The sequence below is a fragment of the Lissotriton vulgaris genome, chromosome 4_1 (genome assembly GCF_964263255.1).
Source record: "Lissotriton vulgaris chromosome 4_1, aLisVul1.2, whole genome shotgun sequence".
NCBI classification, from domain to species: Eukaryota; Metazoa; Chordata; class Amphibia; order Caudata; family Salamandridae; genus Lissotriton; species Lissotriton vulgaris.
Window position 1 is genome coordinate 1,719,455,168 of NC_141691.1, and position 15,685 is coordinate 1,719,470,852.

Sequence of the window (15,685 nt, forward strand, 5' to 3'; positions counted from 1 at the left end):
ACAGTCCGGCTTCCGAGCCAATCACAGCACCGAGACCGCCCTCATCGCCGCCACCGATGACATCCGAGCCCTGATGGACAATGGAGAAACAGCGGCCCTCATCCTCCTAGACCTCTCCGCGGCATTCGACACGGTCTGCCACCGCACCCTAGTACAGCGCCTCAGCAACATCAGAATCCAGGACAAGGCGCTGGAATGGATCATCTCCTTCCTCGACGGAAGAACACAGAGAGTCCGCCTACCACCGTACAAGTCAGAGGCCTCCGAAGTCATCTGCGGCGTCCCTCAAGGATCATCTCTGAGCCCCACCCTCTTCAACGTCTACATGAGCCCCCTCGCGGCCATCGTACGCAAACACAACCTCAGCATAATCTCCTACGCCGACGACACCCAGCTGATCCTCTCCCTGACCAACGACCCCGCCTCCGCCAGAGCCAACCTGCACGAAGGGATGAAAGAGGTAGCCGAGTGGATGACGACCAGCCGCCTGAAACTGAACTCTGACAAGACGGAGTTCCTCATCCTGGGCTCTTCACCCTCCGCCTGGGACGACTCCTGGTGGCCTCCCGCCCTGGGCACCGCACCCAAACCGACAGACCATGCACGCAACCTGGGCTTCATCCTGGACTCCTCCCTCTCCATGACCAGGCAAGTCAACAACGTCTCCTCGGCGTGCTTCAACATCCTACGCATGCTACGGAAGATCTTCTGGTGGATCCCCACCGAGACCAGGAAGACCGTCACCCAGGCCCTCGTCACCAGCCGACTGGACTACGGCAACGCCCTCTACGCCGGTACCACCGCCAAGCTCCAGAAGAGACTCCAGCGGATCCAGAACGCCTCAGCCAGACTCATCCTCGACATCCCACGAACCAGCACATCACCGGACATCTGAGAGACCTTCACTGGCTCCCCGTCAACAAAAGAATCACCTTCCGCCTCCTCACCCACGCACACAAAGCCCTACACGACCAAGGCCCGAGCTACCTCAACAGCCGGATCAACTTATACGCTCCCAAACGCCACCTCCGATCAGCCAACCACGCCCTCGCCGCCGTCCCCCGCATCCGAAGAGCGACTACAGGAGGAAGGTCCTTCTCCTACCTGGCCGCCAAGACCTGGAACTCCCTCCCTCCCGACCTGCGCCTGACCCAGGACCACCTCTCCTTCAGGAAGAAGCTGAAGACCTGGCTGTTCGAGCAGTAGCGGCACCCCCCCCCTCCCCCCCCCCCCCCCAGCGCCTTGAGACCCTACGGGTATGTAGCGCGCTCTATAAGTGTCACTGATTGATTGATTGATTGAAGGGTGCCCACTCATGTAGTCCTACGTATGAAGTAGTACTCTCAGCACTATGCTAACCAATCAGCGTGCTAGGAAAAAGTCTTTTACAACTCTGTGGACAAACCCGGAGAGTAGTATTTATTAATACTACTCAACATCAGGGCTGGTTTGTACAAAATATTTTCTGGGAAGAGAGTGCCTTAGGTTTAGATCCTCTAAATATGTATTTCAATGAATGTTCAAAGGTGTGGCGCCGCGGCCAGGGCGACTAACTCCAGAATCTGGGGATCACGGTTCGATCCCCGCTCTGGTGGCAGATTAGCCCAGCACCAGGTGACTCTAGGAAATAGCTTGCTTAATCTTCCCGACGGCCCCCAGCGCCTAGAGTCCCTTACGGGTGATTGTGCGCTTTACAAATGTGGATTATTGTTATTATTATTATACCTACACATGTCCATCCATGACCCTGTGTCTGAGTGGGTCTGGAATACTGCAGAGTGCAGTATATACCAGGTATGATAAATACTGCCTATTCTGAGTGCTCCTCTGGAAAATGAGCGAATACACAAGAAATTGGTCTTTTCTGATTTAAATTCTGCATGTAACAGAAGTAACATCATTTCCCCAGTAAATATTGACAGGTGTATCTACTTGAAGTTATCAAGGAATAATTGGAGGATGTAGTAATCATTGCAAATCTCTGCATTCTTATACCTGTGATAACAATAGTTTGCACAAGGATCGGAATCTACTCCTTACCTGTAATCATGGACAATGTGATCTCTACATTTGCAATACCCACATCCTCCTGACTCTCCCCTAGGAAAGTCCATGGTTCCACATCCACCCCTAAACCTATGACTGAGAAACAATGAGGCATATCTACTAGAAATTGGTGGAGCACGGTGTTACACCAAAATTGGTAACGTCATGCTGCATCAGTTTCAACTGCAAGGATGCGCCGTATTTACAAGAATGTGGTGCACCCCTGCGTTTCCCCTAGTGCTGGTGCTAAAAAAAGGTGTCTAATGCCAGCGCAGGCATCCTTGCACCATTCCTGCACATAAACAATCTTTACAGGCGATTTGCTGTTTCTTTGTGTGCAGGAAAGAGCAAATCAAGAGGAGAAATTAATAATTTCTCCTTGTATCTCCTGCTTAAAACCAGGTATTCCCTGGCGATATTTCTGGCGCTGCCCCATACCTTATAAATATGTGGCAGCATAAAAAAGCAATGGGTGTTGCGGCAGAACGCCCCCTGCAACACCCATTGCATGCCCTTTTCACGCTAAGTGCTGTGTAAATAGGGGCATTATTTACAAGACGCCGTTAAGGCACATTAAGGGGCTTAATGCCTCTTTGTAAATAAGGTGAAGGACTTAAAGCCACCAGAACGTCGGAAAAGTGACGTTCTGGTGGCGTTAACTCCTTGTAAATATGCCCCGATGTGTGCAGATTTTCAGAAGTAGTTTGGATCTTTGGTAGATGACTGCACATCCTGATTTTATGACACAGGATCTGTCAATTGCATTTGCCACTGGTATTATTCTGCATCTAAGTGAAACATAGCTGCTTATTCTAAATATGTTTCATTTAATGTAAAGTTATCTATTGTAAAAAACTGTAGCATGCTGAAGACCTTCCCTATGGTGGGACTGGGAATCTGCAGGTGATAATAGCAAGCCACGTGGGAGGCAATTGGCCTGCTGAAGCATGCATTCCAGAAGGCGGTGAAAGGTAGGATACAGGTAAGCAAAAAAAGAGCCTCAAATGCTTCTACTGTGTGTGTAGGAGTGTCAGGATTCATGTCTGCGTATGTGAAGTTGATGTGCCCATTGACTCCCCCTGATATATTGTTGGCCTTTCATAATATCAGTAATTCTTATTATACTTTACATACATACATGCCATGCCAGTGTAAAGCTTGTGCCGAATATGCATTATTTTGAACAAGAGATATAATAAATGCATATTCACAAATGTAACATTTATAACAACAGCTCACAGGTCAAATTCCATCTTGTTATCGTAGCATAGCTTAATCAACTTCAGAAAACACTGCTTAATGCCACACTGATTCCACTTTAGAATTACTTTCCTGATGAAATCAACGTGGACCATAATAATGGGGCCCAATTTCGATTTTAGCTTACTGCATGATGGAATTCCCCAGGGTACACCTGTCAACCCACACAATCTTCAAAACCAGCTGTATCGCTTTCAAAGTCATCACGACCAGCGCTCCTACATATCTGGCCGAGAAGCTCAGAATCACCAGTGGGACTCGGCAAGCTCACAGCAGGATGGCATCAGATTGGAGGCACAGAAGTGCAAAAAAGACTTGCATTGGCAAAGACAACAGTTCTCATCTATACAAGAGCTGTTGGCTTTGACAATGTGCTTTTGCCATGTTATGCACTAGTGTGGCTGCTGTTCAGCATGGCTAAGAGTTAGTGGTGTGGATGTATGTATAGGCATTTATATAGCGCACTACTTACCCGTAGGGTCCCAAGGCGCTTCGACCGCTGCGAAACCCTTCCTGGCTTCCCTGAGAGATGGTCCCTTAATGGGTATCTCCAGGGTGAGACCAGGCATCCCCGGCGGTCTGGTGGGGCCGTTAGTGAAGATGAGGCAAGCTAATGCCCAGAGTTGCCAAGTGTGATTGCTGATCAGAGTGGGCACCAAGGCGAGAGAATTATCGAGTCCGCTGACCCTGGTTCAGAAACCTGCCGCGCCGGGAATCGAACCCTGGTCCCGGGCCGTCCTCTGCTCTCGGGTCTGCCGCCTCTAACCAGTGAGCCACACTACTTCACTGTCGTAGAGTGGATTTGGAAGAGTAGAGAGTAGTGTTGTAGACTGGATTTGTTGGAGTAGAGTACCGTACAGTTGAGTAGAGGGAAGAAGAGTTCATGGGTTCAGTAGCAGTGTCGTACATTGCAGTGTCGTAGAGCGGAGTGACATTGAGTGCACTGGCGTAGAATGGAGTGGCATACAGTGGAGTGGAGTAGGGTGCAATAGCGTGGAGTGGGTTGGAGTGGATTGAGGTAGTGGGTGGATTGGATTAGAGTAGATTGGGGTGGAGTGGATTGGGTTGGATTGAGTGGAGTGGGGTGGATAGGATGATGTGGATTGGAGTGGAGTGGGGTGAATTAGAGTGGTGTGGAGGGGGTGGATTGGACCAGACTGGAAAGTGCCCGCATACCTTTAAAAATCACATTAATTTCCAAATAGTAAACTGCCGGTAAATCAGAGCCAAACATTTCCAGCTATCCTGTAGTGTCCCACAAGGGTCCTCCCTCAGTCCCACATTATTTAATCTTTATTTGGCCACTGTGGCAAAACTTGTATGCTCTTTTGGTTTTTAGGTATTGTCCTATGCGGACGATACCCAAATCATTGTTTCCATTTCTGGCGAGTGGGCAGGAGTAACATGCAAGTTTAGGTCTTGAATGGTGAAAGTCAGTACCTGGGTGCAAGAGAATTGGCATAAGATGAGCACCAAGAAGATGGAGATTTTGGTCTTTGGGGTGGAGGAATCAATTTAGACTGATTGCTAGTGGCCAAAGACATATGGCCCACTACTGGCTCCAGAAACTTCAGCTAAAAACCTGGGGGTGTTTTTCGATAACACTCTGATACCAAGAGCCTGAAGAAGATCTTTCCATTCCTCCCCGAGGAATTAAGAGTGTCGGTGATCTTTGCTCTCATAACATATCGACTGAAGTACTGTAATGCTCTTTATCAGAACGTCAACCAGTACTCGCTTAACAAACTTCAGGTTTCCCAAAATGCGGCATCGCAGCTGGTGTTGGGCGTTCCCAAACATCTGTCGTGAGGGAGGGATTGTGGACACTCCACTGGCTCCCATTGAGGATCCTGTTGATCTTTAAAGCCCTGTGCTTGGTTCATAAGGCCCTTAACCAGCAGGGCTCTTATATTTAAGAACTGCCTTCAACTTGTATCTTCACAGCCGGCATCTGGGATCGCCTGGTAAGAAGAAAGTCAAATTTACCCATTGCAGGAATGCGGGATGGGGTGAGCGTGCCCTTTCAGTGGCAGCTGCTAGGATACGAAACACTCCCCCGGCAAATATTGCTAACACTAATTCTCATGCCACGTTTCGCAAGCATGTAAAAACCTGGTTTTGCTCACAACCATAATTGCCTTTGTTGGTTCACCCGTGTGTTCTTGCTGGTTATATCGCTTTGATGCCTTTTGGTTATATGCACTTTACAAATAAGTGGACTTTTATTTTAGAACCTCACTTTGTGAACATGCACTCTGCATCCTCATTCAAACCAAGATATTGGAGCCTTGTACAGTTCTAAAGGTGCTGTATCCCCTTTGTGGCAGGTCTTACGTGGTGGTGATTTCAGGATTTACTTGCTGTTATAATGTCTGGCGCAGCGACAGTAGGGGTTTGTGGCCCTCGTCTTTCTAGGTATTTAAGTGGATACTGCTGTGGCTCAAGTTTTAGAATCCGAACTGCTTTAAATGTTCCCCTGCAATGGAGACGGTAAAGAAGTCCAGATTTCCAAGAAACTACTGGCAACGTGTCTTCTATGTCAAGGATTTGGCCATGGACAAAGTTTTACAAAAACGTTTTTTATTTCATTAAAAAAGACTTTGTGTGGTGTTCGAACATAATATCCCGTACTATTTTTCTTTACATATTGTTTAGTTAGCGAAAAAATAATCTGTATGTAAATTTGTAAAACTGACTTTGGCACAACACACTAGGACAACATTTGGAAAGCACTTTATAGGCCGAGGTTTTCAGTTTCTTCTTGAGTCTTGGCATCACTCTTGCTTACTTTCTTCTCCTTCTTTTTCTTGTGATTTAGTGAAATAAATACAGCACCTATTATTAGACCTTTAAAAAAACCAGAAAGGTATGTTAACAGAGGCATACTGAATATTAAACCAAATACCAAACATTATTTCAAACTGTATTTCAAATTAGAACGACCACACTATTAATTTGTTTTTTTTTATTTTGTGTAATAGCATCATTGTTTGCTTGTATGAAATGTCATTCTTCCAAAATACTGCTTTTCTGCTATTTCATTCATAACAAGTAATGCATTTAAACTTGGCTGAATCTGACACAGAGTAAATCCATAATAACCACATTTAAAAAACGTTATACCTTTTCATTGAAAATGTGCACAATCAGCTACAACAAACCAACACATGCCAAAAGACATTTTCCCCAGGCCAGTGGTGCATTGATGAGTTATGGCCGTGAAAGGGGCAGCCATTTTGAAATGTGAGTGACAGAAAGGCAAACAATGGCGGAACTAGTTAAGAAGGGAATATAATGTGCAGAGACGAATTGCCATCAGTCTTAAAGATGCAAGAGTATGATCAGCAAGATCTAAATGTACAACTGGTATGAGGATGAGATGTTATTCAATGACTCGACCGTAGCCATGTTTGTGTGAGAAGGAGTGGAAGTTATGAACAACACATGAAAGCCAATAGAGGAAGGGGGTCGGCCCAAAGCCCACTCTCTTAGTGTTTCTTCCTACTACACTTTGATGCCTTACTGACATGAAGTTGTCAAAAAACTGCAAAAACTCTCTGTAACTAGACCTAAAGGTGCACAGTTAAAAGTGCAATAGGATCACAAAATAAAAAGAAAATGCAGCAATTTGCTCCTGTAAGAATCCCCCCCAAGGTTTGCCACACATTTCAAACCTTTTTGAAATTCCTAAATAATTAATGGTGCACTTCTGGGAATCTGCAACTGCCCCACAGCACTAACACATGTAGGTAGTTTCAAATATGGAAATATAACAAGTGTACATTTGCACAAGGTTAAATGTGGTGCAAAAGTGTGGTTGCACATGAGTTTTTTTCTCACTAATTATGATAGTGGGTTGAACCACTTCTCCTGCCACTCTATCAATTTTATTGGTGTCCCCTTCCCATTCCAACCGTAAAAACATATTTACTCAGGCGTTTGAAAGGAATATATTTTAAAACTTTTTCTGCGTGAAACCTCTCTAAAACTTGCTGGTGAATAACCTATATATGCTTGTTAGTGGCTAATCAGCTACATTTGCTGGTGGGTCCACCCACGAACACCCATAACATCCCCCTGGTAGTAGAATTCTTGAAAAGGACGTCCAACATAGTAGTGGAGCAAACACCACATGAGTGAGCAAAGCCTGTAAATGGGACCGCGCCCTTGTAAATTTCATTGTACAGTCAGGTGATCAGCAAGTTATATGTTCATTGCTAACATCTAATGTGCACTGCAGATCGCCAGTTTAATCCTGTGTTGCCAAGTCCAGCCTGTTTATACATCTGATAGCTAAAATACCATAAAATTAGATGACATAAGAATGTTTACCAAGATTTGCTATTTTTTAGTGTGGCCACGCATGTGACACTATGTGGCGCTTCGTGATTCAAAGTAGTACAAACAGCAGCCTAGACCATTTTTTCTGTACAAAATATATTTAGCATTGAAGAGTTGTCACAAGCGCAATGCAGAGCACCAACCCCCATATAATCTATACAAAAGGCAGGAACAGCATCAAGGCCCATAGCATTTAGCACCACGCGAGAGCTTCTAAAACACTGGCCTGACACTGCCTGAGATCCTAGTTCTAAATGAAAGCAGGATAAACAAGCATTTGCAATGCAATAGGTCTCGCATTAGGAAAGTTTGAGCTATTGGTATTGTAAATTACACATTTTTTATTTATGCGTTGGTTTTGAAAATAACAAAATTAATAGCTTTGTCATTTACAATGCCAATAGTTTTAACTTTCGCAAATGTGACACCTATAGCATTTGTAATGCAATATGCGTTATATTTACTTGACTTATATGTATTGATATTACAAATAACAATGGCTTTTAATGTTTTTTAATAATAAATACTTAAATAAAAGTTATTGTAATTTATAATGGCAATAGCTTAAACTTTTCTAAATAACTTTTGTGAAGATTATGTTCAGTGTATTTTACTGTGACGAATATCCAAGAACAGAAGAGAAATATTAACATCTTTTTGTGACATTTGTAATAACCCCTTCGATGCTCATGACGGAATGGTTCCGTCATGAGCATCGGTTGAGCTGTGCTCATGACGGAACCATTCCATCATGACCACACCCATTAACATTGGGGTCCAGCACCAATGATGAATCTGGGTAGCAGCCATGAGGTTAAAGCTTGAAACATTGAGAGAACATATTTGAATCAGTTGCACAGATTGATGCTGTGGTGGCACTGATTGACGTTGTGATGGCGACAAGTGATGCTGTAGCATTCAGTGATGCTGTGGTAGTGCATAGTGATGTTGTGGTGCCCCTGAGTGATGCTGTAGTGATGCGATAGATAGATAGAGGGAGGGCGATAGATAGAGGGAGGGCAGTAGATAGATAGTGTGAGGGCGATAGATAGAGTGAGGGCGATAGATAGAGTGAGGGCGATAGATAGAGTGAGGGCGTTAGATAGATAGAGTGAGGGCGATAGAGTGAGGGCGATAGAGTGAGGGCGATAGATAGAGTGAGGGCGATAGATAGAGTGAGGGCGATAGATAGAGTGAGGGCGATAGATAGAGTGAGGGCGATAGATAGAGTGAGGGCGATAGATGGAGTGAGGGCGATAGATAGATAGGAGTGAGGGCGATAGATAGAAGTGAGGGCGATAGATAGGAGTTAGGGCGATAGATATATAGGAGTGGGGGCGATAGATGGATAGATAGATAGGAGTGAGGGTGATAGATGGATAGATAGATAGAGTGAGGGCGATAGATAGATAGAGTGAGGGCGATAGATAGATAGAGTGAGGGCGATAGATAGGAGTGAGGGTGATAGATAGGAGTGAGGGCGATAGATGGATAGATAGATAGAGTGAGGGCGATAGATAGATAGAGTGAGGGCGAGGTTGACGGCTTTATGCTCATCCAAAATTACCAATTCAGAGCGGTAGAAGAGGGCCGGTTTTACTAAAGTGCGAAGTCTGAAAAAGACACATTTAAGACTGGTGCAACCTTCTAAGCCAATTGAAACTGGACATTCAGTATATACTGAAAACAACGGTTCACCTTGAATTCATTTATACCACTTTGCAGTGAAGCAAAGAAATAGGTTCATGCATGCAATTAGTGTGGTAAAACCACTAATACACTCTAGCCTTAAGGGTGCATTTAATCAAAACAGAAAAGAAGAGTAAACTACACGTATCGTGTAATAATTTGTGGACCACATAGAAATTGTACAAATGTCACATACAAGGTGCTATAAGCAGACAAATCAAAGAATGTGCACTGTGTCCGAAGGAGACAAAACATACAGAACTGAACAGGTGACAATTTTAAGTACAGGCTACAGCTTTCAATATGTGTTTATAAATACATGCATAAGCTCATCATTTAAAAAGGCAAATTCTTTTAAGGCAGTGATAGTGTGCTTTGGTGTCAATGGCGTTTCAAATTCTTTAGAAATGTTGCACTCTCTTCAGGACAATGAGATAACCGGAACACCTGATTAAAAGTAGAGCCACAAGGTTGTGATTGGATGACGTAACCAGGATGTGTCAGAGTTTCTGTGACACACAAACTGTGCCTCACTCGGCTGGGCTTCAAACTGAGCAGTGTCTCCATGGGCAATTGATGTGTACTTCGACCCTTTGGGTCGGTCATTAGGGTGACAAAAGTCCTCTTAGTAATTAATATATCCTGCGTGAAGCTGGTGCACAATCCAGGCTGCCTCTGGATACAAAAAATCAGTACAAAGGTGGAAGTGGGAGAGCACTGATCCCTCAAGATGTCTACCTTTTCCCACCTTGGGACACAGCGCACATTCGCCGATTTGTCCGCTTATTGCACCTTGTATGTGACATTTGTACAATGTCTAGGTAGTCTAGTGAATGTAAAGATATGGCAAGCCCCTCTAAAAATTCAACGTTCTAAAATCGCCAAAGTGTGTGGAACTCCCAGACAGAAGATGTTTGAAGTTTTCTTTTCATATAAAAAATACATATATTGTTAGCCATCAGCCACTCACTCCGTTTTCCAGTCAAAAGTGCTCCAGCCTCTTGTGTGGCACACAGGGCCACTCTGCCGTCGCTCAGCACCACAGCCACATGGCGCAGGCTGCAGCTCACCTGACGAATAGCACTGAACTCCAGGGGACACCGGCTCAGCTGGCATTCCCCAGCCGAATAGAACCACAGAGATGAGGAGGGCAGATTGGAAAGTGCGCCCGCTGCCAGCGCACCGCTCCCTGAAGGTCTCTTCTTACCCATGCCGAGGACCGCAATACCAAGTGCGCAGAACGACTGCCAATATTATACACACTGTTGCGGGACAGTTCAGTTTTGTTTCCGGAGACGGCGGTGACATCAGCCCTCGAGGCAAACCCTGTCTCTGCATATCTAGGAGCAGAAAGGAAACCGAAAGCAGGGCCCCGAGATTGGAAATGAAAACCTGAGTGGGAAGGGAAAACGTGAATAAAAGGATTTCACAATCTAATTTCCGAGCCTCAAACCCGACGCAGTCAGTATAGTATCATTACGAACTTGAGAGTGCACAAGAAAAGAAAGAAAATGCGCAAGTGCGTCATATTAAAGACAAAGCGCAGTTTTAAACAAGCCATCAACCCCCCAAAAAAATGCGTGGTGAAAACGAGGCCTGACACGCAAATAGGATTTCCGGCCGAGAGAAAGGAGAGGCGTGACACGCACGAACTGTCCTGAAGGGGTGGAGAAACAATGGAGCGGGCTGCGGAGTCTGGACACGGAGGAACAGGACGTGAGGAGCCGGTGAGGGGGGGGCGTCGGGGCACATTGATGGTCCCCCCCATTGATGGAAGCCCTGCGTGAGCCCGGTGAGTGGGGTTGGGAGTGCGTGTGCGCCGTGTTTGCATGGAAAGCAGGGGCTGTGTGTGCGTCTGCGCAAGCGTGTCTCAGAGGCGCGCTGCCGCGGTGAAAACTGAGAATGGGTGCGTGTGTATGCAGTGTCTGTATGCGTGTGGCTGTGTATGTGCGCATGCGTGAGTGTGGCTGTGTGTGTGTGTTTGCGCACGGGATTATGAGGCACGAGATGGGCACGGCGCCGTGCGCGCCCACGAGGTGAAATCTGCGCTCGTGCCCCTCTCGTGTCTTCATTCCCAAATACGGGCAACAATAGGTCTCGAGCAGACGCTGCTCGACCTAAGAAGGATCACACGTTAATGAATATAGCTTGATATTTCTACCTGTAGGGTGTGTACTTTCCACGAAAATGCACGTTTTATGCGGATTACCTTTGGAAGCATGTCCTAGTGTTGAATCTGGAGGGTACCGCTGCAATATACATCTCAATAAAGTAGCACTGGGTCGTCTTTGCGCCTTAGTGCAGCACTTAGCAACTTTTTTGCAGTTTTTGTAGCGCAAATGCAGCAGATGATATCATTGGTACAGAACTCTTGCCAAATTAATAACCTTTCCTTTTTTAATGCCGGAAACTAGTAGTTATATCTAAAGTGTATTTCTAAACGGACCCAATGAGTGTCTGAATTGTAGATACTTATGTCTGCAATTTAGGGCATCAGAAGTGTTATGTTATACTTAATGAACAGAGCCCAGATGGAATTATTGCACATAGTTGAATAGTTCGAAAACATGTCAAATGGATTGAAGTCAAGCGTGGTGTGGATATCAATTCGTTAAGCTCTACTGTGGCAATTTTTCACATTGAAATGGATAGCTCTGTCCACTGGAACTACTCTAATGAACTGAGTGGCGGCTATATACGTTATGATCTGTATGTAATTTGTAATAAAACACTTCCTAATTATAGAAAATCAGACTGCAGAGCAGACGATGTTAACTTCACCTGTTCTGTTGGTATCAGGAGGAGGCAAGGTAAGCATCCTAGGACAGCAACAATGTATTTTGTATGAAGCTCACTTATTTTATGTAGGGGGGGATTGTGAAGATTTTAATTAATCAAGCAATAAACATTAAACTTGAAACTTGTATTTTGTTTCTATTCTGTGTAATGGTGGCCCATGGAAGATGTCACTTCCTGATCCGGGATTATTAAGCTCCTAAATTTTTAATTTGCAGGTAGCCATTGATGCCCAGTTAGGGCTGGTACTAATGAAAGCTAGGTCTCATTAAACAGAGTAAAGCATGCACTTGGTTCTTGTGCAGCTGGTCACTGTTAAAGTAACAGTAACTTACATTGAAGTTGAAACTCTTCCTCTGTGGAAAAGTCATGATCATAAAGTTCCCTAAACTAAAGAGAACTGTATCTCAGTATCAGGGCTGCCGCTTTCACAAGGAAAGGTTTAGGAGGGTGTCAGGTAGCGGCGATGCCAAACTGCTGTCCAAAATATGGGCGTTTTTTTAGTGCATGAGGAGAACTCTAGCAGGCAAAATGCATTTGCCAGAAGCAATGACAGGCCTTCCAGTGTTACTGCTAGGTGGGATTTCTAACTGTTTTTTTCAATGGCAAATAGACTTTAGAAATCTGGCCCCAATCCCATTAGTCTAGGTAGTGAAGTCTTAGGGACTTAGACTGAAGGGACATGCATAATAAATGAGTTCTTGGAGAAATCAATAATCCAATTATTGATTTCTCCAAGAACTCATTTATTATGCATGAACATCTATTCCTTAGGGGTTCATTCATGACGTTCCTCTGCCTGACTTTTACATCAATACTGGCATTCCTAAACACCTTCAAGTTATAAATATACCTTCACTTACCGTGGCAAGTCACGGCTGCATACTTGCATGGCTCGCCACGGCAAGTTCGGAAGGAATTTGAGTCCTCGCCGGACGCGCTGACCAGACACGGTCATCCTCCTCACAGAGAATCCAGTTCCAGTGTTTCTGACTCCCCTTGAGTGGTGTTAGAGATGGAGACCCGGAAAGAGATTTCAACCTCTCTCATTCTAAGGTATGAAGCAGACTAGAACCTAGAGGGGCTTTTGGCAGATCTTGGCAACAAACAACAACAATAACTTTATTAGGGTCAAGAGGGATTTTAAAGACCATGCTCCAATATGTCCCATGCATCACCAATCCTAACTAGAGCTAAACTAGACTATAGAAAAACAGCACCTACTTCTTACCTCGTACTACACTTAGGTTAGGTACACTGGGGTAGAACTAGCTCGAAGCACCAGATGAGTATTCACATTTTAGTCTGTTTTATTTATTAGGGGTGGGCGGAAATCGCGGAAGAGACTATCGCGGAGAGGCACGGAGATTGAAGCAATCTCCTTGCAGATGCGCGATATTTCCGTTTCGCGAGGCTGCCCGCCGCCCGCCCGCCTCGCGCTTCCCGCCCTCCTGCCTCCTGCCTCCCGCCCGCCCGCCTCCTGCCCGCCTTATTACATTAAATTAAAAGGCTCAATATAACTTAGAAGCAAACTTACCTTACTGCACCGCAATCTTCCCAATCGCGGCTTCATCTTTGGAAAATGCGCATGCACATGCGCAGGCTCCCGCGCATGCGGAAATTTGCCCCGTTTTTCCGCCTTCTTTGCGGAAGGCGGAAAGTGCAAATTTCCGCCCATTCCGTGGGCAGAACTGAAATGTCCACCCACCCCTAATATTTATGTATGTATTTTTATGAATATATGTCATAGGTACAAACCATGCTATTGCACATATTATACTTCACATTCTGTCTTACGATTGTAGCAGTTCATATCTCTTGCACGAGAAATAAGATTGTTCAATAAACCCTTTTTATTGAATCGCCCGTCTACCTTTTTCTGTGTGCACTCTAAAGAAACAAAGCATGCACAATTGACTTAATAAAACTGATCTAATAAACTTTATTGTACAGTTAATAAAAACCATTACAAAAATATAATATACCTGAATATTAAAAAAGCAGAAGATAAACATTAGACAGCAAATAAACAGGTAATCAGTCATAAAATTTGTAAAAATTAATCTCGTGCTTAAAAATTGCCGTGTCTGGGACAGGGAGAACAGTCATGTTTAATGTACGAGTTCATGATGGAAATTAGGACTTTACCAAGGTTCCTCTCTTTTTCTCAAAATTAGTTTTGTAATGGTTTTATTAACTGTACAATAAACTTTATTAGACTTAATAAAACTGTTATCTATTGTTTCCAAGATTCTGAGACTGTTCTGATTCTAAAGGTAAACAAAGTTGTCATGTTTATGCATTTGCCAGAAAATTATTCCTTCTTGTTTATTCGAGAAGTTTCTAGTGACCTCTGCGTTAGCTGGCACACACAAGTAATTAAGTTTAACGTACTCGATAGAGGCATACTGACCTCAGTCCTATGCCACAACTATAGTGTATATTATTCCAATGCGCAGAGCATATCAGGGATATAGGAACTACACTACAGGAGCTTCATGAAACAATGTCACATCGGCATTATGCATAATGATGCTCCCCTGCAGGATGTGATGAGATAAGCCTGAGTCAACCATATCTCACAGATAGTCATTGGTCTTGGGCTGACTAGGGTCCCCCTGAAGAGTTGGAGGGGCCCTTCTAGGATTATGGGGATTCCCAGCACTGCAGGGGCTGCTGGGCCCTGAGTAGCAAACATCAAATTCTAGCACAGGCACATGTAACACATTTAAAGTTTGCTTATTTGTGGACTTTGCATGTTTGCCACGTGCTTAAGCATGACTCTCCCATCGCCTATGTGTGACACTTTGAGTGACACTTTATGGAAAACTTTTTCATGATGCATCAGTAGAAAAAATGTCTTCTTGATATAATCTATGTAGCTAAAGCAGAAAAACTGCCCCCCAACAGTTGCAGAAAGTACTGCAGAATTAGCCCTACTGACAGAGATGTAATGGAGCATAAGGAGGCCTCCCCTAGGTTTAAACTCCACTACCAGCACTCTTTAAATACCCTTGTGTTGTGGACTTGTTGGCAAGGGTTCCATGTATGGAACCAGGGGTGACATTCAGTGCTTTCTGTGGTGGAAGAAGGATGTCCTTGTGGTTTCTGCTGCTGAAAGATATATCGTCAGGCACAGGAATAAAGTGGTACTTAATTATACTGCCCGAATTATCATTGCAACGCCTTGCCAGCATCTGAATCTCACTTTCAGTAACGCAGTTGCAGCATTCCCGCCCACCTTTCAGACTCCTGTATTGCTTCCTCTCGTCAGGCTCTGGCGTCACTTCCTCTATATCTGCTCCCACAACACTCATTGTATTACGAGTAATTCCAAAAACGAACGCAATTGGCTCTAACTGACCGCAGAGGTGTTTTGTATTCTTAATATGTATGCAATAGCACTCAATCTGCTAATTGTCCTCCTGCTCCGAAACCGTAAGCCAAAGTGAAAAACAATATACAAAAGAGAGTGCTTATGAAGTCCAATGTTTTACTAATAGGCTGGGCTGCAGTTTGATGTTGTGAAGAATAAAGAAAATCTTTTGGGGAA

At 44.6% G+C, this 15,685-nt stretch overlaps 1 protein-coding gene across 1 annotated transcript in view; it reads right to left on the reverse strand.

Moving 5' to 3' along the window:
* Positions 1 to 5,869: 5,869 nt before the first annotated feature.
* Positions 5,870 to 15,685, reverse strand: part of CDH17 (cadherin 17) — a 405,204-nt gene continuing 395,388 nt past the window's right edge. The window contains exon 18 of the mRNA XM_086965999.1: positions 5,870 to 6,153. Within this exon, the coding sequence (XP_086822125.1) occupies positions 6,041 to 6,153 (113 nt within the window). The 3' untranslated portion in view covers positions 5,870 to 6,040. The remainder of the gene's footprint in view (positions 6,154 to 15,685) is intronic.